Source organism: Cladophialophora psammophila, assembly GCF_000585535.1.
Source record: "Cladophialophora psammophila CBS 110553 chromosome Unknown aczJe-supercont1.17, whole genome shotgun sequence".
Taxonomy (NCBI): Eukaryota; Fungi; Ascomycota; class Eurotiomycetes; order Chaetothyriales; family Herpotrichiellaceae; genus Cladophialophora; species Cladophialophora psammophila.
The window spans coordinates 132249-154909 of NW_006912938.1; the positions used below are offsets into that span (position 1 = coordinate 132249).

Here is a 22661-nt window from a genome sequence, read left to right on the forward strand (position 1 = left end):
ACGTCCTAGGCTGGCGCAACCAGGGCGAACGAAGAAGACAATAAGAGATGATTTGTCATATTCATGTGCCAATTATGCCTAGCTTTGTCGTCAAGATGTACATGAGATGGCCTTCCGCCGACTAAGGAGGCTGGAATGTTCGAGTCGTCAGACAAAGGCTGTTTGTCCGTATCGCTAGTAGACACCATCCCAAACCATCGCCGTCCATCCATCAGGGCACTAGGGGGTATCAAGCTTTGTTTGAAGCGCACTTTCGCCTGTCCATGCGAAAAGCAGGGATTGAGTTTCTCCCGTTACCATTGTTCCCTGCCACATCGACGAGCCAGGCACCTTGAGTGTCATCAGTCATTACATTAGGCGCCAAAGTCAATCTTCGGACAACCCTCACCAGAACCCGCTTGTCCGGACAAACCTCTCTTGATGTTCCTTCAGACTGGCCCAGTGGATCAGCTCTTCATCTTCAATCTCCTCGGGTGTCCGTAATAGGCCGCCTGTGTTGCCATCAGCAACACCTCGGAATCGACCGGGCCCCAGCCGTTCCAATTTGGAGAGGATGTCGAGGAACACGTGAAGATATGCGTTTACGCTTTCGGAGTCAAGCGTAGGCATAACGCTCATTCTTGCGCGTTTGGTTTCCAGCAAAGTCGACGCGACGGTTCGGATCTTGTTGCACTAGTTACAGTCAGTGAGGAGTCTTTTCGGTGGGGACACATCAGCTTACGAAACTCATCCCATTAGGCTCCATGTTGACCTGGTTAATGCTCTTGAGAAGGAGGGCCATGTCTCTCACAATGTCTTCTCGTTCAACAGCCATCATTTGTTCTCCAGTATCCATCATGCTGTCGCTGGGCGTACGACCTACAATTTGGCGATAGCTGTGCTCCATACCCGTCGTCACAATCCCTGCCGTTGGGGACGAGCTTGTCACCGACTTATCCGAGGGAAAGGTCAATTTGTCGCGGTCGACTATTTCATAAAGATTCCAGAATCTCTCAACCAGATAAGACCTGGACGACAGTTGCGTGGCATAGATATTGGCTTTTTGGATCTCAAATTGAATCGCTCTCTTGGATGGCACCGAAAATGACCCGCGGACACTACCAGGCGTCGCGTGTGTATCGCCCTCACTTCCTTCGCGATCATTGAAGAGGTGGGAATACGCCGATATATCGGCTTGCGTAGGTGGCCACTCCCCAAATCCGTTGGCCGGATTTAGCTGCAATTCTTTAGGTGCATCTCGCGTCGCATCCTTGACATTCTGAAGAGCGCGGCGAATGATTTGCCGTTGACGATCCCAGTCATAGACGTTGTTTGCACCAAACGCCATTTCAAGGGCAGCCAAGAAGTGAAAGGCCCTAAAAACTTTGACGTTGAGGTTAAACCCGACCATTTCCGAGACAACCCCTCGAGGTTGAGGGAATATCTGCGTTTCAGTGATGTACTCATCATCTACCTCGACCGGCAGCGGTGGGAGCATTTCTGCATGGGATACGGGAGGCATCAACAAATCACCCTCGGCTTCGTCAAGCTGTCGGGCCGACATGGCACCCACGAAAAGCAGCCAGAAAAGCCGGCGACCCGATTCCTGGTAGATGTAGTCGACAATCGGGGGTCGAGGCACATCAGCAGGGCCATATGGTACTGCTGGAGGCGCACCAGGCCGATGGATCTCCGGCCGATGGAATTGCAATTCCCGCATGATAATAGTACACTCGCCGAGATAGAGTCGCATGCGTGGAATGTCTAGGACATAACCGGCGGCCAAGCCAGTCAGATAGCTCGCAATGCCGTCGTACAGGTTCATTGGACGATCCATATAACCAAGGCCGCGAGCCTCGACGAAGACTTGGTGGCATCGATCGATGAGAGCTCCCGCATTGGGAAATTGCGACTTTCCCGGTTCCGTGGTAAAGAGTTGTCTGGGTCGCCTGGGGAAACTGGCCACGAGGCATTCTACCATGGCCGCAATGAGCGCTAGGAAGTTGTGATTTGTCCTGTCCTCTCTAGCCTCAAACGATCTTCGAAATGTGGGTTCGTGCGGAAGAGGTATTAACGGGTGAATATACGTAAAATAATCGTCTAGGAGGATTTTTAAGGCAGGTAGATCGCATATTGACTCGGCAGACAACGGAGTCGGCGCCGCCAGGGCAGCAAGGCTGTAGGCGGCATCATGGGTTGGAGAGCTTCGCGAGCCGTCGAAGTTCCCGCCCTCGAGCTTCTGTCTCTTGATGGCTTCGGCATGTCGGTTGGGGGGACCGCGCCGACGACTAGGACGATCAAAGGTGCAGGGGATGTCAAGGGCGGCGCACGATTTGCAAGGAGGACCGGTCTCGTCGCACTGTTGGGATTCATCAGCGCGTGAACTCCCAAAGGGTGGAGGAAGAAGGGAGTTTAGCGCCCACATACCTTGACCTTTCTCACACTGCAACTATCGCAGGCCTTCCTGAGGCGAACTTTGGGCTCTGACGAAGCTGAGGATTGTGGCTTTGGTGTTTCTCTAGCTTGCGATTCTGGTTCCGCACGCGTTACGGGCAGAGGGACCTCGAATTGGTTTGTTGGGTAACCGGAAGGAATCTGGTATGCGGTGGGATCTTCGTATTTGTAGGCATTGTTTGCGTCCTGCGGCTGAGAGGACGAGTAAGAGCCCTGCTGGGAGAGGGAGGCCATTGGGAATAATCCCTCCTATCTTCCTGTCTGGGTATGCAGCAATCCTGAATCCACGGGTGAATGTCGGCACATAGTAATATGGAGTTAAAGATGGTCGGCGAGGTCGGAAGCAGGAGCAGGTTGCCGCGGGATTGCAGATAGCAGATGGCTGGTGGAGGGAGCGAGACAAGCGCAGTCGATGGTTGTGGAGAAAAGGGACCGAGGATGAATTGGCCACCTGCCAACGATCAACACCCACGGCAGGCCCTCGTCGCCTTCCGCTCCCTCTACTGGGTACCACTGGCGGCTGCTGTCCTCGGTGTGATCTCACTTGATTCGAGACGGCCCGTCACTGACCGTGTAGAAGGGAAAAGAGCATAAGGTTCAAGGTTCAAGATTCGGGGGTGGCAGTCAGCTGTCTGGAATGGGATATTGCCGAGACACACCAGCCACGGTTGGCGAGGTGCAGAGTAAGTACTGTAGGGAGATGAGAGAGAGAAAATGCTAGTACAGAGCATAGATACAGAGTGCGAGTAAATAGTGGTAAGACTAACTATGCCAGGTACCGAGTACGAGGTAAAGACAAAGCAGCTGTTGGGGACCCCAAGTTTGGAGTCCGGGGGTCAATTACAGGGTAGACAGCTCGGGATAGGCAAGGCTGGTGGGCGAGGATAGTAGCCCCATACCCAGTAGGCCTAGGGACTAGGGGGCTGGCGAGGCCTACCTCTAGTACTAGGTTAGGAAGAGCCTCACCAGCCCCTGGTGCCCCGTAGGCAGTGGTGGGCATTGACTGACAAGACACACAAAGCAGAGATTTCTTGGTGGCTGCGTGTCTGTGTCAAGGACCTATTCTATGCTTTCTACAGCCCAGAGCGACTCTAAATCATGCCCCGACAGAGAGAGGACGGGCTGAGGTGTACAATACAGCCGCCACTATCATTTCAAGCGGACTCTGAGATAAATTAATATGGGCAATGTGCAGCCATGAATATTTCCAAAACCTTCACAATCTCGAAGCTGTGTCAGCAACAGAAGGTCCCGGGGTAAGATGGCAGCCGTCAAAATGATTCATTCCTCTGTCCTCTGATTTCCCCTCCAGCAACCACTGTCATCATCGTTGACAGAGTGAATCCAGAGGAAACTTCAGTTTTGGTGGAGGGAGAAGAAAATTCCGAGGCGGAATTGCGTAAGAAATAAGACCGACTAGCCCAATGCGAGGACAAGGCTGGGGCTTGGAAACAAGGCTGAAGATGCGGAATTCCAATTGGCTGCATGGCATGATAACCTCTGATGCTGATCGTGACGTACTTTGCGAATTCCCTTCGGTGCCTGTCACCGTGCATCCGCGCCCTCCATGGACAATCTTCTATAGCGAAAATGGCATCAGAGGGACGGTCAAGAATGGTGTGGTCCCTTTGGGACGTTGTTTGGCTCTATCCTCTGAAGGTGAGTGTCTCGCGCAACGAGGTTGCAACGTCTGACTTTTCCTTCCACGCCAGGGCATCTTCTATTTCCTCGGGCATCCCTATTTCTACCCTCTATTCAAGGCGCGCCTAATTCCCATCGTGCTCCTCTCTGCCTTCATCTACGTCAACCTGTTCCTCTGGACATACCTTCCGCAAGTTGCGTTCCTTGCAATCTTTCACGGCGCAGGTGCGTGGGTAAATGCAACGTTTCTGGTGCTGGGTGAAGGCGCCGCCATCGTTGCTCTTCTTTTCGAAGCTTTCTTTGTCGACGAGACTCTGGTGGATACTTTTGATGCTGTTTTAATTGACCAAGGGCTGGCGGACCTAGTCAGCGAAGGTCGTACGCTCGACTCCACTGCTCCAAACTCGGTCCAGATGCTTCGAAGACCAACATCGTCTGCTATTTATGCGCCGTTCAGTTTCCGCCAAATCGCCGAATTCGTCATTCTTCTCCCGGTCAATCTCATTCCTGTCGTTGGCGTCCCCATTTTCCTCATCCTGACCGGGTATCGAGCCGGACCCTTTCATCACTGGAGGTATTTCAAGCTACGAGGGTTTTCGAAGAAAGAAAGACAAGAATACGTCAAGAACCGGCAGCTCAGATATACATGGTTCGGTATGGTGACGCTGATATTGCAGCTTGTCCCTGTGCTCAGCATGTTCTTTTTGCTTACTTCCGCAGTCGGGAGTGGGTTATGGGCAGCGAAAATGGAAAATGCACATCGCTCTAGGGAAGCCGTCGCCGCCACATCTAGGTCGGACGAGTCATATCAAGATCATTTAGCTTGATCGCAGCCGCTCATGGAGCACTCGGACTATTTGGAGCCCGCAGCGTGCTGCTCGACAACGTCTGCCACCTCTTCGAGACTTCTCACCACCACCGTAGGGCTAAGACCAAGTTGGTCCTGCCATCCATTTCCTGATCGATCAACCCAGGCGGCTTGCATACCAATAGAGCGAGCACCCACAACATCAAACGGGTTTCCTGACACCAGCCACATCTTATCTTCGTGGCCCACCTTGTTGACTTTTTGCGCCAGGAACTCGTACACCTCCGGTGCGGGCTTGAATGCTCTGACAACATCTACTGTTATAAGGTCCTTGAATACCGAAGAGTTGAGATCGTTAGATTTGTTGACGGAATTGGAGACCATGGCTTTGGTTCCATTCGAGAAGACGACACATTCGACGTTTGTGTTCTTCTCCAACCGCTTCAATGCCGGGTTGACATCTGGAAAGGTCGATAGGGAGTCGTATGCGTCCATGAGCTTGTCGCTCTGAGCATTGCTGAGACTCACTCCGTGCTCTGCTAGGGCGTGCAGGAGAGATTCCCGGGTCACGTCTGAAAAATCCTGATATTGTTCTTGATGAGATCAGCATTGAGAATCTCGGCTCCACATTGCTCTGAACGTACTCATGCTGTTCAACCTCCACGTGTATTCCAGTTGATATTTCCTCCATACAGCCGCTATGGAGGCGGCTTTTTCCTGTCCAAAGTGTGAAGCCAATTCTTTAGCAATGCTCTCTGTCGACAGGAGCGTGCCGTAGAGATCGAATGCCACTACGATCTTGCCCATTGCCCTTTTCTTCTTGCGTCACGATGGATTACTGCACGACCAGAGGAACGCCTTCACCCTGTTCTCGCTACTTTAATAAGACATTGGATGCCCGAAGTCCAAAAGGGCTTCGGACAAACGGCCGAGAAGTCAAAAGTCGATTCCAAATCAACCCCGCGATTGTCCCCGTAAAACTAGTGCTAACAGCACACGGATAAGTGAGCGCTGCCACGGGTAGAACGGAGAATCTGAACCTTTGACTTTTCACATCAACTATACCTTGTGTCTTACCCGGGTCAGCATCACACGAAAGCGGCAAGTTTGCAGTTCCCTAGTTGTACCTGAAATACAAGGAAAGCAAGATCGCTTATTCTTCTCTTGTCTTGTGGTCTCCGTCCTCCCATAAACCCACACCTTCGGGCTATGTCCCTCCTAAGCCAATGCACTAAGCTCTGGAGTATGTAGGAGCACGCAGGTCGCCCTTATTTGAACCCGGTCAGCCCTGGTTGGCGATGTCTTTGCAGAGAAGAGAAAATGTCTGGCACCACGGCAGCCTGATACCCAGGTTCCACGGGTCACCTAATTTCTCAGAGTCGAATGAGGCGAGGGAGCAGCGGAACATGTCTCATCCCAATGTCAAAGCAGGTGGCAAGATCCTACCCATCGTGCGCTGGGGTACACCCACCCTGCACCGCGAGTTACGCCCAGCGACGTGCTTCGATACCAAAGACCTTGACGCCCTCATTGCAGATATGTTCGCAACCATGTACGCCGCCGATGGAGCCGGGCTGGGGGCGAACCAGGTCGGCGTGGACCTGAAGATGTTCGTGTATGATTTGACGGACTCGAAGGGGGCAAGAAGTTGGGGGGCTGTGTGTAATCCTGTCATCGAATCTTCGTCTCCGAGGCGGGTCATCGATGGCGACCGCCAGTATGCAGCTGCGGCGGGTATGATGCTCCAAGCCGACTCTGGCGGTCAACCACACGCGCAGCAGACCCAAACCATGACGGAAGGCTGCCTCTCGTACCCTGGCGTCTCGGCCTCCGTCTCTCGCCGCCGCTCCATCACGATCAACGGACTAGATCAGCGCGGCAAGGCTCTAAAGATCCACGCCTCGGGACTCCTCGGGCACGTGTTACAGCACGAGGTCGACCATTTGAATGGGATCGTCTATGGTGATCGTGTACCACCGGCCGTGAGGCGAAACATGGACAGGGAGTACAGAGCGTTGGAGGGGAAGAGGTCGTATCCGGACGACTGGCCTGCGACACAATCGAACCATAAATGGCTGATCTAATCCCAATGGCAGGGATACTCGTGTTTGGGTTGGGGTCGTATCGATCCCCTTGAATCGTCCCGTCTACGTTGGCTTTAGCTGCTCGCCTAACAAGCTATCAGAAGTGGCACTATGACCTAAGGTGCGTCGGAAATGCCAACAAGCGTTATACATGCTTCGAACGATGACGAGACAAACCAGCTCAAAGAAAACGTAGCCACGGTCTAACACATTGTCTTTCTCAACCGCGAAGTGAGAGGTTGTTAAGATGGAGGCTGCGAGGCTTCATTTTTAATAGACTCCCTTTTTTGGGTAGCGGCTGCTCCTTCTCTTCTGGGTTGGTTTACAATTCACTCCATTCGGAGCACCGGCCATCTCTTCAGTGTGTATCACTTTTGCCAGCGTCAAGCAAAGCCCTTACTTCAATACGGGAGTGTATTTATCGACCCTGGCTGAATCCCAATCCCATTCCTTTTCGGTCGATCGTGAGATCTCGGCCCATATCTCTCTCTTGGGTGCTGCGAAACTTCAACCCATCATATCGGCGGCAGTTGACTCGACACCACTGCTCCCTCCGCCGCCAACGTGGCATAATAAAGTTCGGTTTCCGCACAGATAACCATACGACCTTTGCCCGCAAAATTGAAGTTCGCGGATGTCGTGCCCAGGAAGATCTTGCCGAGCAGTTTTCCTGAAGGGTTCCACACGTGTACGCCGTCACCAACGCCCGAATAAACATTACCATTGGTGTCGCAGTGTATCCCGTCTGGTATGCCAACACTAGAGTAAGTAAACAGTTTGCGGTTTGCGAAGGTCCCATCGGAGAGGACGGTAAATTGATAGCTATTTGAAAATGTCAGATGGCACGGCAGTAAGTTTGAGAATGAGGACAGGGGCGATTGCAGTATCTCCCCAGAAACCGAGAGCTGTGAGGCCAACTTACATCGAGGCAGGCGCTGTCATATTATACCCAAAGAACGAATACTGAGCACCTGTATCGGTCACGTACGCGTAAGACCCATTGGGGGAGAATGTGATGCCTGGTTGTATCTGGTTAGTCGACATTTCTGGGTGTTGTACGCAAGGAGGGATTAATGCAGTTCCAACCTACCATTTGGCAAATCAAATCCATCGGCTACCACCGAGACCGCACCCGTGGAAGGTGTGAACCGGTAGACTTGATTTGGCAATTCTGGCGAAGGGCGGAAGTCTTGCAGATAGCCGTACAGAGTGTCTGTGAAGTACACATCACCGTTCATAGGATTGACCGCCACATCATTGAGCGAATTCCACTGACGGCCGAAATAGTTGTTCACGAGCACTGTAGTAGACGTCAGCGCCATCGAAACAGTACTCCTGTGGGTGGGGGAGGAGTATCCGGGGAATGTTTGAACCCTGCACCTACTAGAAGCGTTATAAGGGGGACGTGGGTTCACGACGTATAGCGCGGGGGCCGTGTCATTACCCTGCCCTTCACCAGTAAAGAGCAGTTGGCCTCGATATTGAGTCGCCCCTAACCGACATTTATCAGTTTGACAACACGAGACAGTTGGCGCTGATACTAACCGTTGGAGTTAATCACGGGAGGAGTAGCATTCACAGTTACAACATCCACCTGCCCGCTCGCATTCCGTAGGGACGACACGGAGGCAGCTTGATTCAAGGAGATCTTTTGTATGATGTTGGACTTGTTCAGACCGGTTCCAGCAGCCGTCGCTCCGGCATTTTGTACGAAGCTAGGAATCTCTGTCATTCTGTACTGATAATGACGGGGCTTATGAAATCATGCTGCCAAAAGCGAAGCAGTTTCCTGGAGAAGGTTGAACTCACAAGATCTCATCGGTGGGAGGGTACCTGAGACGCGAATTTAGTCCCGAGACAGACATGTTGAACAAGGGCGTCATGTCAAGAATTTGAGACCTACCAGACGACAGCCTCATGGAAGAGAGGATTACTGCTAGTACTGGCAATTAGGGTCAAGGTAGGGTTTGGCCCAATAATTTCTAGAAAAGATTCATCATAGACATGGAAGGGCTTCGCCAGGGCTTGTTGCAACGTGACGCCGGGGGGGACAAAAATCTGCAGATTAGGATCAGCAGGATGACAGAGATGGGAACAGTAATTCTAGGAAGCTGCCGTCACTCACCGTCGTAAGGTTGGATTGTGAAGGAGGAGGTACAGGCTTCAGAACATTGAAGCTCTTCTGATCAACTACCAGTATCTGACTGGAATTCGACTGAGCAGAGGTTGAGGTGATGAGGGCAGCGAAGCCGCCGAAGAGGACTTGCAGGAGCATTTCGGATGATTTCTACCTTGCTTCTGCCAATTGTCCCAGGGCGACTGAGCACCTCATCAGCGGTATTTGAGCTCTCTCGTTGCTCGTCTGACTTTGGGATTTTGTCCGACCCCGCACGATATGACATGTTGTGCTCACCGCTTGCTGTGTCGCAAAGTTGGGTTGAAGCCATCGTCAAGTTGGAAGCCAATGACGGACAGGGACGATGTTCCCAACGAACCAAAAGGGGAAGACGTCTATATCTTTTCGCCAAAGCCGGCTTGTAAGGTTGTCCGTCGGTATTTCTCCGATGAAGCCCGTTTGCGGGGTAGGGAATCCATTCCAGCTTCAAGAACTGCCTGGGAGCAGGAACAGGAGTTTTCATCGACACTCACTGTACTGTGATTGGTTTCGGCCCTCATTGGCTTGACCTGTGATGGAATGGGGCTCGCAAATCCCCCGGTAAAACTAAACCCAAGTGCGGAGACCGTACCGACAACCAAATCGCCCGTGGACGGCGCAGGAGGGTCGAAGGCTCCTCGTGTTCTTCCGTCGTAATGATCACCCGGAAGATAGAATCGTCGTGTGATCTGCTCGCTGTCTGAGACTGCGTTCCTCGGCCCGCCTCCTGACCCCGACGGAGTCCGAGACTGCCTCCAGGTGGTTGCAGGTGTTGTTGACTCGTCTTTATACCTTTTCCTTACAACACATCATAAGCGTTCAGAAAGATAGCCTTGTAGCCGCCGCCATTTTGCTCTTTTCTCTGATCTTTACCTTGACTGTATGAGGAGGGTTGATGATATCCCTGAGCTTCGCCCGGTGTAGCGTCATCTGGCAGTTGGAGAGCAAGGGCAAAACCAGGGAGCTATTGCCGGCAACCCGGATTCAAAAATAAGTGGCACAGTCTGTTACGGAATATGGACCTCAAGAGTGCTCAATAACGTCAAAGCGGTCGTCATATTATCGAATGTATAGGATGAATGACAGGGGGCCACTATTGCTAAAGATAACCAACGCGCTTGATGTGAATGAAGGGCACCTTCGATCTAACAGCAAATTACTCTACTCTCGTCAGACTGTGCCACTTACGTTTCAATGCAGTTTGCCGGATGCGTACTGCAGCTATTTACAAATGGAAGGGTGGAGTAATTTAATAGAGCCTCAGCATTAATACCTACCGGGTACTTGGTAGGGCGCGTGTGGGCGCGACCTGGATGACGTCATTCTGACAGCCTCAACGCGAACTCACGTGAATCTGCGCGGCGTTCATCTCGTCCGAGGAATAAAATTCGACGTTGCTGGTCTGTATCAAGTTTCACTTCCACGGAACGTGTACATCCCAAGTCTTTGCGATTGGATCTGCGGGGTCGAAAAACAACAATGGCTAAAGAGTCTCTTATTGCGATGACCAAGCTACTACGGCCTGTCTTGGTTACCTGAGTTTACGGCGAGCTTATTGATTATTTCGTCTGCCATCGTACCCTCGCTACAGCCGCGCCAAATAACTCGATGAGAAAACGGAGGAGATCTCGAACCGCAAACATGAAATTTACATCCGAGTCATCAAATCGAAGGCCTCTCCTGTCCGGCCCATATCACTCTGCACCATGGCGTCCAGGCCCGGCGATTTTGCAAAAGTACGACTCGGAATCCGGACAAACATATTCTGAACTAGAAGTGCGCCCAAACCGACACAAGTACTCAGACTGGATTGGTGAGCCCAAGACACCTGGTATGGTTCAAAAGCCACCTCCGAATGAGAATGGTGCTCGCTCTTTGGCGGGCATGGCGAGGATCAAAGTCGCTACTCAGTTCAGGAATCTTACTTCGGAGCACTTTGCAACTGTGCCGTGGTCAATGGCACGGAGGGTCTGGGATCAACTGCTGTCAATGTAGTAATCATTGGTAAACCCCATATGGACGATTGCTGACATCTAGAGACAGGCGGGCGGAGAGTTTTCACGCTTGGAGGACACTGGCGGCGGCATATCCCGGTCCAGAAGAGTTTGGAGCGCGTGAATACCGATATCTTTTGGATATTAAGCAACCGCTAGTCCCGATTACGACGTATTTCAACGAAATCACATCCAAAGAAACAAAGTGGTTTAGTTGCCTCCGAATTTCGCCAAAGGAGATGGCCGCCAGCAGCCTCATGTCGATCCACACAATAACCAACCTGGCTGTGCTTGATCTGTCGGATGGCCAGGTTACCATTGACAACGAGGTTTCCAAGTTTGACGAACGGTTTCTACGCTCCTGGGCAGAACTGGCACGATCGAGGGAAGCTTTTCAACACCTACGAGTGATACTGTTCGGTTGGCAGGAACATCTATCGGACTGGATCTTCAAATATACGGACTGTTTCCCATCTTTATGTCACATTATCATCACAGATTGTCCAAGAATGCACCAAAAGAACCGAGCAATGTGGGAACTAACCTCGCAAGCCGCTGGCTGGGAAGCCATGCACGCGAAGAAGAGTGCAAAAAGCCTACGACCGATCATCGGAAACCAGGACTTTGCTTTTGGCTCGATATCGGGTTGTTACTATGATAGCATGGAGCTGTTCAGCCAGTTGGTGCACAATCGCCGGCCCAACCTGGCAGACAGTCGGCCATTACTGGAATTATGGATCGGTAATCCTCGACAATGGTCACATATTGTAGACGATTTCCCTTCCACGAGGACGATTTTCCTGGAGAACATCAAGAGACAGAACTGGAAGGCAACAGAAGGACCTTCTACCGGCGGCGACCGTGAGCCGGCGAAGAGGATGAGAAATCAAGAACAAGCAGCTCCGGAAGCGGCATCGCCTCCTTCGAAGCGAGGGTCGCGAGCAAGACCTGCGATGAAGTCGCACGGGAAGAATGTATTAGCGGACATGCTGAATGAGTTCAAGACGTAGACATGATGCCAACAAGAAGAGTATGTTTGCCTTCTACTTGTAGAACCTATGTAGATGTTGAGGTAGGGTTTCCAATCAACTCCCTGATAATTACGTACATACCAATGTAGCGTGGGAGGAGAATCCCGGCCCCTTTCGCTACAGCCTTGGTGGCCTCATGAAAAACACCGCAGGTACGAAACGGAAGAGCAGGGAACCGAGTGACCAACTTCCCTCACATGATTCATTCTTTGCGCTACTGACAACTACTCGTAAGGCGAGCAAACCTCAACAGCAGCCAGCATCTCGAACAGTCAACCGATACAAGGTCGCCTCAGTCATCCACGATAACACGTCTTTGCACATCACACCACTTAATGGTCTGCATGTGACAGATCCTTGTCCCCGCCAATTGAGGTGCGAACTGCCCCCACCTGCACCGCATTTCCATCTTCAATTCCCATCCCAGCAACAGGAAGACACGAACGAGGCTCCTTGGCCGATATGTCGACGCCCAACCGGGACCCGCCGGTCACCTCCCCCCCTTCAACGACTATATCTTCTCGCTCCAGCATAGACTCGCATTCCCAGTCTCCCTCGACCGGTGCCAGAACACCTTCCCTCCGTATCACGTCTATGCCCAGCGCGGCCGCCCATCACCGCCAAAGCTTTCACGAACTACGAGGCCATCCCCCTTCTCCGCGATCGCAAAGACAGCCTTCTGTATCACATCTCGCTGTACAAGATCTAATTGATAACCCACCTATGAGGAACCCAGATCCCAGGTTTGTGGGGAGGAATTGGACTGAGGTGAAAGTCAAAGAGTTGGTCAACCCGGATGATCTCAGATTCGTGAACATTGACACCCCCGTTGAGTCGGCTACAAATGTGAGTGGGTTCGATTCCTCCTCAAGTCGCCTTAAACCTGACAAGGATATCCCATAGCTCCTCATCGAGTCGGGCGCCCCCGTAGTCCTCGTCCGCGAAAAGCCAGGCTCCCCCGTCATCGGCACATTTGACCACCGCGACCTCAATGCCTACCTGCTGCTAGTAGTAGGGCTTTCCCATCCCGATGATGAAGAACATGCCGAAGACTTTATGGAACTCGCCCAGAGAGCGAGGGAGGGCAAATGCGTACACTTACGCGAAATCCAGGCCTTGAGCAAAAAGGAACCTTTGACCTTCCTCGATGAGAATGCCGATCTGCTCAAGGCCATTGAGACGTTTGGAAGAGGAGTCCATCGAGTGGTCGTGACGGAGGAGACTACAAAAGAAGCAACGGGTGTGCTCAGCCAGAGCCGTCTGATCAGATTCCTGTGGGAGAATGGGAGGAGTTTTCCTGTGCTGGACCAATTATACCTCCAGAATCTTCGCGATTTGAAAATTGGATCCAAAGATGTGGTTGCCATCAAGTAAGTTCAAGCCCTCCGGTGATGATCACGTTTGACCGGTATCTTCTTGCTCAGTGGCGATCGTCCCCTTTTCGAAGCCCTTACGCTCCTGCTCAACGAAGGCGTTTCGTCTTTAGCCGTTGTCGACCACAACTACAATGTCATTGGAAACATCTCCAACGTCGACGTCAAACTCCTAACCAAGTCCACCTCTTTGCCACTCCTTCGCAATACATGTATCCACTTCATCACAGTCATTCTCTCCACGCGCGGGATGTACGAAGGGAAAGACTCCTTCCCCGTCTTCCACGTCACTCCGCTCTCAACGCTTGCGCACACTGTCGCAAAGCTCGTTGCGACGAGATCACACAGGATGTGGATCACCGAGCCCATCTCCCCCAGCTCCTCTGGCCCGCCGACCCCATTGCTGCACAGTGCAACCTTGGTTCCAACGTCAAGCCACTCGTCGACCCTCTCCTTAAATAGCGGAGCCAGTCACCATATCGTTCCACCTGCTGCCCTGCCCACTCCTGCATCAGATCCATTCTCGACCTCTTCGGGAGCTGTCGTCGACAGCTCGCCAAAGGCACCGTTCATCGCGCCTACAGGTCCCTCAATCTCGGCATCTTCACTTCCAGGGGCGCGGATTTCAGGACGTCTCGTTGGTGTGGTGTCTCTCACCGATATTCTGATATTGTTTGCCCGCGCGGGCGGCGTCACAGACGTCGCGGATCCAAACGAGATTAGGATGCGACGGAGAAGAAGTAGTTCAAGTAGTGTGAGGAGGAGTTTTGATTTGGGGCAACGACCAAGTATCGGTAGTGGTAATAGTGGGAGCGGGCTCCGGCCGAGCGGAGAGCTGAATCGGAAGGGAAGTACGGCGAAACGTTGAAAAGACAGAGAGGAACAAGGAGAAAAGACGCTGGTTGAACGACAATGTTCGACAACGAAGTGAGAATGTCCACCACCTAACTCAATCTCGAGGGAAAGGTCGATCGACTCTATTAAGTGTCACAAAAAGACACTGGGCTCGGGGTCTCCCCCAAAATCCAGGAGGTAACTTCCGGACGACACGACATTGACAACGTGGACGGCTTGGAGTAATTGACGCAAATGGGATTCTGGATACGACCAAAACATCTGGCAGCACGCGGTCGAAGAGAAAAAGACCTATTTGTCTGTGTCCGGGTCGGCTCCACGCCTACCGAACCAGTTTGATGATCATTTTTGCAACGGGGACGAAATCACTTTGTTCGCCAAGGCGCATTGTATCCCAACCTGTCACGCTACACGTAACGGTGTCGGTCAGTTCATGAGATGAGATAGATTTTGAGGTTATAGCACCAGGATAGAGCCTGGCGGGGAGTATCCAAGGGATAGATCCACCATTGCCATGAATTCATACGATAGCACTTTGAAGCATAGACCAGCATGGCATCTGTAGAGACACCCACGTTTTTTTTGTGATTTTTGTCTTTTTGAGAGGGGATTCTTTCCCGGCCGGGATGCTGTTACATATATTTCTCTTTCTTAACGCTTCCTCCAACTACCCCATCCATGCACGAATGAATGTCGACAAAGAGGGACCACTAAAGCGCGGATGATTCTCCTTGGTGCCCAGATTGCCACAGCGAAACGATAAGTTGCATTCGCGGACTCGCATTTTGGCCCATGTACTCAAGTTTGATGCATAGATAGTCCCTCGTGCCTCGCCCCTCGTATGGGGCTCGCATGAAACCCGTGAATAGCTGATATGAGCATGCCTCATGCCTCCACCTCGGTCGCAATATTCTCTTTGCCATATATGATTCCTTTGAAGCCTTTGTATTCGCAAAACCACCTACAGTCTTCCCAGAAACCCCCCAAAATTGCATCCGTACCGAGCACCGAGACCGATCTTGGAAAGCAATTGGCTTCGCGAAAAGCACAAGGAGAGTGTCTCTTGGAGTTGGAATCCTAACTCACGCCGGTGCGCAGGACAATCCACTATTTCTCGTTTCCAATTGAAGGGGCATTAGTGAGAAACCCACACATGATTACTGAGGAGTCCACTGATGACCCATTCCATGTGCGATAAAGGAGGGTAACCAGTTTTCCTCTGTCTCAATCGTGGACCTCGACCTTCGACTCTACACCGGCACTATCCGGGTTATTTTCGCTGGGAACGGCGTATGCTCCGTCATTACCACCCTCCCAGCTACCGTCCCTGACAAAGTAATCCCAGAATCCTTCTTTGGCAGGGGTAGCCTGACCAGAATCCAGGCTTTCACCAGCAGCGACAAAGCTGGGCTCTCTGCTTTCTTGCTTAATAAAGTCTGCACCTGCGCTTCGGAGAAGTTTTGGGTCAGCAGGTTCTGCAGAAGCAGGTTCATGTGCCGCAGTAAGTGTGGAGATGTTAGCACCAGTGCTCTTCGATAAGTCCTCAGCGGGACTTCCAAGTGCAGCAGGCGCCAGCGTTTCGTACATTCCCTGGTACGCCGAGGGGTAGGCGGACATGCCTTTGATGGAAGCATGCATGTTTCTCCAAGGGTAATATGGGTTGCTGAGGAGCTGGTCCGAACCATGCATGAGCATGGCATAAAAAGGGTCATTGAAATCAAAGCCAGGTGCGTCCGCAAGCATCTGCTGCGAGTTTGGAGGCAGGGATGTGGCAAAGGGCCCCATGTCCTGCCATAAAGGAGCGAATGGAGTTGATATGCTCTGAGGCATTGTAGCGCATTGAGTCTGTGGCAGAGAGTCCAGATCTGCTTGCAATTTCTCGATCTTGACATGCTGTCTAGATACATTGTCGGTAAGCCGCGTTGAGGCCGGAGTCGAGAACTGTCCATGTTCCATCGAGCCTGGGGGGGAAGGTGTTGAGGGCGATGTTGACTCTTGATCCTTGAATGCTGATGCGAGAGAGTCTGTCTCTCTTCCGTTGTTCTGAGGCAAGTTGGCTTGGTGAGGCGAAGGGTACGGGGCAAGTCGCTGGTACGCTCCCGGTGACAAAGCCATTCCATGCTGAGGCTGCATGGGAGAAGAGAACATATTGTAGCCGCCGTTGAGACACTGGCCTTGAGGACCTTGGGCCATTTGGGCTATTGCACTCCGGACCGCCACTTGGTGTGTCAAGTAAGCTGCGAAGCGGCGGTTGAAATCGGCGGACCCGGTCTGCAGATGGGCGGTGAGGCGTCGATATTGTGTTGGCAAGTCGTCCCCCTCTTCTTCATACATCTCGTCGTTCAAGACATCTTCGGGGGTGATACGGAGTGCCCGACCCGTTCTACGTTTGTGAACTTCTGACGCCCTCCTTGCCGATTCCACTCGAGCCTCCAGAGTTCGATCATTCCTTCTCGACGCCGCGATATATGCTCTTGACGGATGTCAGCGCAAGTAGACATACTGCAACGTCAGAGAGGCTCACCTTTCCACATTCTCCTCTTGAGATCGTTGAGTTCGTTGAGTCTTCAGGGACTTTTGGGGCGGTGTGGTTCGCACTGGTGGCATATTGTGTGAGGCCTTCGGAGACGATAGCAACAGCAACGACACCGAGTGGTATTCCAGCAAAATGAGTAGAAGAGCGTATGCAGACGGCGCTGGTGCCTGGATGGTGGAATGGATCGACCATAAGAGGAGGAGATGCAAGTGGCAAACCAGGCCGTTAATGTACCCGCACCAAGAAATCACGGTATCTGGAATGGAGAGGAAGAGGAGGGGGGAGGTCACGCTGAGGCAGCCCGTATATGTCAGGTCAACCAGAAAAGCAGAGCAGACCACTGGCGCCACAGCACAATGTCGCCCACGGTTGACAAGGTGGGCTCTGGCTCTGGGCTCAGTTGTTGATGTAGATTGTCGAGGGTGGAGGCGATCATCATGGATTGTGATCAAGGGCCGATCGAGAGGGAAATTGACAAAGCCATCAACCGTAGCGGAACCGTGAACCATGTGCATGCTGGCTAGCAGGGGGGTTCCGGGGGTTCCATTGGATTGCCATGGCTGGTAGCTGGTGTTAGAGGGAGCCAGGACCATAAAGCATGGACCAAGAAGCAGGGAGACACCAAGGTGTAGAAAGTGAGAAAGGTACCTAGTACTCTGCGGGAAAGGGCAGAATGAAACGAGCACCAAAGAGGCAGGTCGGAGCACGATAGAGTTGACTGCTGCATCCACTGCGCCCACCTGCGTCTCCAATCGATCGCGTTCCCGGCGGGTGTCTAGGCATTCCGCCCACCCGCGTCGTCATCTCATCGTATCCCCATCACATCACCACCTCTTCGTCTCCTTGTTGTCCGCCGATCCACCCTTCTCTCACTGAGAATCTGCTGCTGCCTGGTGCTGCTCTTTCGTTGCAACTCGCCGTCTCTCTTCCCTGTAGTCACTCGTTTCCCAATCGATCAAATATTCAGAGAAACCTCCTCCTGACTGTCGACCTCTCTTCTATCCCACGCGTGGTTTACAGATCTGCCTGGGAGACGGAAGATCACATGCTGACTGGAGCCGACAACAGTCCCATTCGGGTCGTAGCGCGAGATCCTAGCGCCGTCGGCTATCGCCTCCGTTCCAACGGCCTACAAGTACCTCGTACCTCGAACACACATTTCCCCAAGTCGCGGAAAGGGAAAGAGAAAAGCGGAGAAGGAGATAGACCGTGATCAAGAGCTGGCCAACGTCCCCGTATAGGCCTCCGTGTCATCGATCTCGCAGCAGCAGCAGCAGCAGCGTGGTGTAAGGCGGGAAATACTTGCCACCCAAAATATTTTGGGAGCTTGCAGGTACTCCTCCATCGATTCTGATTCCAAATACCATCACCTGCAGGAAAGGGACGGTGCTTATTTTGCCGTAAAAGGCTGAATGCCTGAAGATCGGCCATCTGGATCTGCATCACCTTGATCGCCTAATTTGCAGTACTAATACAGCCCGCTTAGCTCTTCGCCCCGCGACTCCGGCTTCATCGTGACGCAACAAGCCGGTCACTGCTTACATCCCTTGCTCCCCAGCTACATAGCTTGATGGCACTGGGCTCCCCTTATTCCTTGTGCCTGTGGTGCCCGCAAGATCTGATCTACCAGCATGTCTGCATCTCGATCTCCTATGCAGCTGGACTTGATCCTTGATCGCCTCCGGCCGCCCACTGCCACCCAGATCTCCCTTTCTCCCAGATGCCGGAAATGAATGTCGACCCTTCGGGCCTGTTTTGTGGGGGAAGATGCGCATTTCAAAGATAGCATGTGCGGAACCCTGGAAGCGCCAAAGCATTCCCTACAAGCGTGGCCTTCGCCGAGATATCGAACGGGTTAAAGTGTGCCTTTGTCAAAGTGTGGGTGGAATGACACACACCATTGTCTCAAGGGTGAATCATGCACGTGATATCTAGTTTTTTTAGCAAGCCCTCAACCCCTCAGCGGCCGTCAACTAACCCCTAGTGGCGGAACATTGCCTTGCTGTTCTTGCGCATGTCCATTCAATTCGTAAGATACTTTGAAGCGCATCTTAACCTGATTGCCTTTCCCCGCCGGCACTCCATTCAGCAATATCTCTTGCTGCACAGAGTGACGTGTATTGGGAGCCAATTCACGCCCGCTCTGTGGCTTCATATGCAATGAGTAACTCTTCTCCACCGCCACTTGGAAATGCAATCCGCTAATTCTTTGCGCCGCCGTGTTGGAGAAACGCGCCGTGATTTGGATCACCGTCTGTCCTGGCAACCGGCGGGCTTCAAACTCGATCCCGAGAGGCGATGAAAGCACTGTGACCGTCTGTGGTTCCGGCAAGGACGACTCAAAAGTCCATTCGTCTTCTCCCGGTGCAGAGGCGGCTTGGTTCATCCCCGTGACGGGCTGCGTCAAGGGTGGCGATAGATTGCTTTGTCTTGAAGGCGTCGGAGGCCGCGAGCTGGATGATACCAGCGCTGCGAATGGGTCAGCGAATGCTTGGCCTGAAGATCGCGGCTGCTGCGCCATAGGAACTGGAGTCGCAGGTTTCGAAGAAGGTAGTGCACTGATGAGTGACGCAAAGGCATCATAATTGGGTTTTGGTGACGCTTGAGACGAAGTTTGCAGAACAGCCGGCTGGCTGTGAGCGACGTTGGACGAGGTGTTGGAGAAGATCGACCCTGAAGGCGCCGAAAAATTCGTGGTTGGGCCTAGTGAAATGGCTCCAAGTGTGCCTGCACCCGAGTCATCCAACGATAAACCTAGCAAGTCATCTTCCACCGTCCGATGTTCTGCCTGTGTTGGAGATAAGGCAAGACCGGCGTCAAGAAGAGAGCCATTTGCATGTGTCGGTAATGTTGGCGCTGCGGGAGGTTCTGGCTCGAAATCAATCAAGGACAATTCATTGGCTGCGTTTTTGCCGACTCCTGTCGTGGTCCCCAACGTTCCCTTTTCGATCCTGTTGGCTCCTTCGACGTCCCCAGCTTTCATGAGCTTGTACCTTTCAATCGTTCGATGTATGCTGTCGTTGATTTCGAGCAGCTTGGCCACCGCTTCGGCATCGTCTGACTCTTCCTCACACATTTTTTGGATCTTGGGATGAGCGCTCTGAAGCGCACCAGCCAGTTCCTAGTCCCCATCAGCTTGATGTACCAACGGCTGCGAAACGGGCCATACCTCGAAAACATCGCCATCGCCAAATTTATCGCCGGGTCGATGGCTTTGGAGCATCTCCTCCAGTATTTTGGCTTTTTGTTGGACCTTTGCGACCTCTTCTGCTGCTTTGGCCCGATAGTCGGTCTTGTGCCTCGTGTCATAACCAGCCATGACCTTCATAAGTCTGTTGGCCTCTTGTAAATCTTGAGGTCGTCCTCGCCGAATCAGTTCTTGGAGTTTGGCCGATTGTGCCGCTCGGTCTTCCTCCTCCATCTCCTCGGCTGACTGGAGGTTCTAGGCCGTGTTAGCAGTGGTCAGCGCATCTTTCGGGTATCTCATACATCGCTGGGATTCAAGACGGCAGCATCCTCTCTCCGCACTTCCGGGAACATGTACCCCTTATACAACAGAAGCCTGTGCATATCCCTGATAAAACCCAAATCCTCCTTGTACCTCGATGTTTGGCATATCGTCGACCGCCATTCTTCAATGGCTTCTAAGATCTTGCTTTGCACCCGAGTGGGCCGTATCGGGGGCCGTTCAGGAAACCGTCTGACGAGTTCATTAAGAAATTCCTTGGTGCTGATTTGGAGGTGGAACGGATAGCCGCAGTTTTTGACGCAGATGTCAAGTAAGGACAAGGCCAATAAAGATACGTTTGGGTTTCTGTGGTTGATCAACTGCACGATGGTAAATGCAGCCTCACGCGGGGCATTGCCCTTCTTGGAGTTTACCAAATCGACGATCTCGAGGTTCAGGGCGAGATTGGGTTCTAGGTTGGCGATAGGATCGCAGGCATTGTATATGAATCGCTGGAGGGTCGAGCGAGGCGGGGCGAAGCCGTCGAAGACAAACTGATTTCGTGAAGCCATCCTCGCCGAGGTGGCTTCCATGATCCAGACTAGCGTTGAGTTGGAGGTCAGTCAAGATGGATCACAAGCGTGGTTGAAGGCAGCTGGAGTGTCTTCTTGTTCAGATATGCCGAACTTGGAACTCGGATTCTCACCTGCACATTCAACCCACGCAGCCCCCACCCCAGAGGCAACTGATGCCAGCAAGTGCCAGCCAGCCTTTGACGAACTTCTTGGCAGCTCCCTCGTAAAGCGCAGGACGGGTAAAGGGTGCCCCGAGGTCACGTGCGACTCACCCTACATAGATATTCGGCGAGTTGGTACCAATAGCTCACAAGGTAACCACTAGTAACCTTCCCTCTCACTTTCGTACTCTCCTTTCTATGCTCCTATGGAGGCACTACACCCCGTATAGCGCCGACGAGGATCTACATTTTGACGTATTATATGTATTGCTACGTGATTTCTAATGAGTCATGACATCTTCCGAAAGAATTGCCTGGCGAACGGATGTATTTTCTGGACATGAATCTACACTCACGTTTAGCCGCGCCGTAATAGGGATCAGCGACGCCGCGAACGACCTACTTTATGGCTTAAAGTCTCTTACTGAGTATTTAAGTGAAAAGTCACAACTGAAGCTTATTGAGCCCATTTATTGACCGATCCTTCGTGGCTAGATAAATCAGTCATTTTTTTTTTTTTCATTTATTATAGTCTTGGAGAAATAATGTTGAAATAGGTACCATTTCTTAGTCGGAGTTTAGTTAAATCTAAGGCTAATAAACCTCATCTTAGGTAATAATCATAGCACACGAGGTTGACCACTTTGCTTTATGAGTACGCCATATAGAGGGAGTCAGATTACGGCTACATTAGGACCCTCTCAATAATCGCTAATTTTCGGTTCAATATTCCCTTCACCTCCAATTTTGCCGGTTCAATGAGGATAAATTTCGTCCGCTAGTTATCGCGGGATTCGTCAAAGCTCGACGAGATCAGCCAACAACGGCGCCCTAAAGCCATAACCATTATTTCGTGCTACAAAAGACCGTCTCATTGTTCTTCTTCCTTGGTGAGGTCGTCAAGCTGCTTAATCCTTTAGATCCCTTGCTAATGTCATCAGGTGGTTCAAAAATAATCCGCTATACTTCGGCTGCTGGCTAAAGTTGAGATATCTATTCAAGCGGATCACATAGCCATGAGTCGCTTCTCGTCGAGGAATGACCCTGGGAACGAGCCACTGACCTAGGCTATAGTTTAAGCTGAAGGGTAGATGATGCCAGACTCCTTGCATCGCTGTACGTCACGGGTCTAGGCAGTGCTGAGGAAGAGATTAACTGTTCTCCGCTCAAGCATTCACAGAATCAGAAAGTAAATACCTCGCGGCGTTCGGTCTAGAACCTAATGGTTCTACCGATGCGCCCTTATAAGGAACTTACTTCTAGTCGATCTCGAGGAAAGTATATCGCGGTTGACGTGCCGAGCGTAGGCCGGCTGTGCTACAGTTGACGGACGATGCGGGTTGTGGGAAAACTGTACTCACTTCCTTTCTTATTCAAGAGAGACAACGTGACAACGAGCCCGACGAAGGACGAGCTGATTTGTTGCTTCGTCTGCGCAAGAGACATCGCATCACAAAAAGACGCACAGTCTCTTTCTGAGAGCGCTGATATTGCAAATTTTGTCGTTTGTCGCTTAACAAAGACGTTGTTCGCCAGATCAAGGCTGCGTACAGGTCTATAAGGCTGA

The 22661-nt window shown here is 52.0% G+C and overlaps 9 protein-coding genes across 9 annotated transcripts; 4 read left to right on the top strand and 5 right to left on the bottom strand.

Annotated features, from left to right (window-relative positions):
* Positions 1–384: 384 nt before the first annotated feature.
* On the bottom strand, positions 385–2667 carry A1O5_09655 (uncharacterized protein; the record flags this gene model as incomplete). Its single annotated transcript, XM_007750234.1, has 3 exons — positions 385–672; positions 722–2338; positions 2407–2667. 3 exons carry the CDS (start codon positions 2665–2667, stop codon positions 385–387), a joined length of 2166 nt encoding a protein of 721 aa, XP_007748424.1.
* A 1380-nt stretch (positions 2668–4047) lies between these two features.
* Positions 4048–4901, top strand: A1O5_09656 (uncharacterized protein; the record flags this gene model as incomplete). Its single annotated transcript, XM_007750235.1, has 2 exons — positions 4048–4092; positions 4146–4901. 2 exons carry the CDS (start codon positions 4048–4050, stop codon positions 4899–4901), a joined length of 801 nt encoding a protein of 266 aa, XP_007748425.1.
* Positions 4902–4927: 26 nt separating this feature from the next.
* Positions 4928–5689, bottom strand: A1O5_09657 (haloacid dehalogenase, type II; the record flags this gene model as incomplete). The annotated part of the gene is made up of 2 exons (XM_007750236.1): positions 4928–5475; positions 5527–5689. The coding sequence occupies 2 exons, from the start codon at positions 5687–5689 to the stop codon at positions 4928–4930; spliced, it is 711 nt and encodes a 236-aa protein (XP_007748426.1).
* A 599-nt stretch (positions 5690–6288) lies between these two features.
* On the top strand, positions 6289–6966 carry A1O5_09658 (polypeptide deformylase; the record flags this gene model as incomplete). The annotated part of the gene is made up of 1 exon (XM_007750237.1): positions 6289–6966. The coding sequence occupies one exon, from the start codon at positions 6289–6291 to the stop codon at positions 6964–6966; it is 678 nt and encodes a 225-aa protein (XP_007748427.1).
* A 515-nt stretch (positions 6967–7481) lies between these two features.
* A1O5_09659 (gluconolactonase) lies at positions 7482–9241 on the bottom strand (the record flags this gene model as incomplete). The annotated part of the gene is made up of 8 exons (XM_007750238.1): positions 7482–7788; positions 7889–7985; positions 8057–8266; positions 8351–8458; positions 8512–8681; positions 8776–8799; positions 8870–9024; positions 9092–9241. The coding sequence occupies 8 exons, from the start codon at positions 9239–9241 to the stop codon at positions 7482–7484; spliced, it is 1221 nt and encodes a 406-aa protein (XP_007748428.1).
* Positions 9242–10762: 1521 nt separating this feature from the next.
* A1O5_09660 (uncharacterized protein) lies at positions 10763–12125 on the top strand (the record flags this gene model as incomplete). Its single annotated transcript, XM_007750239.1, has 2 exons — positions 10763–11112; positions 11165–12125. The coding sequence occupies 2 exons, from the start codon at positions 10763–10765 to the stop codon at positions 12123–12125; spliced, it is 1311 nt and encodes a 436-aa protein (XP_007748429.1).
* Positions 12126–12740: 615 nt separating this feature from the next.
* A1O5_09661 (uncharacterized protein) lies at positions 12741–14387 on the top strand (the record flags this gene model as incomplete). Its single annotated transcript, XM_007750240.1, has 3 exons — positions 12741–12992; positions 13050–13516; positions 13571–14387. The coding sequence occupies 3 exons, from the start codon at positions 12741–12743 to the stop codon at positions 14385–14387; spliced, it is 1536 nt and encodes a 511-aa protein (XP_007748430.1).
* Positions 14388–15598: 1211 nt separating this feature from the next.
* On the bottom strand, positions 15599–16981 carry A1O5_09662 (uncharacterized protein; the record flags this gene model as incomplete). The annotated part of the gene is made up of 2 exons (XM_007750241.1): positions 15599–16847; positions 16899–16981. The coding sequence occupies 2 exons, from the start codon at positions 16979–16981 to the stop codon at positions 15599–15601; spliced, it is 1332 nt and encodes a 443-aa protein (XP_007748431.1).
* Positions 16982–18879: 1898 nt separating this feature from the next.
* On the bottom strand, positions 18880–20930 carry A1O5_09663 (uncharacterized protein; the record flags this gene model as incomplete). Its single annotated transcript, XM_007750242.1, has 3 exons — positions 18880–20031; positions 20080–20352; positions 20400–20930. 3 exons carry the CDS (start codon positions 20928–20930, stop codon positions 18880–18882), a joined length of 1956 nt encoding a protein of 651 aa, XP_007748432.1.
* Positions 20931–22661: the final 1731 nt, after the last annotated feature.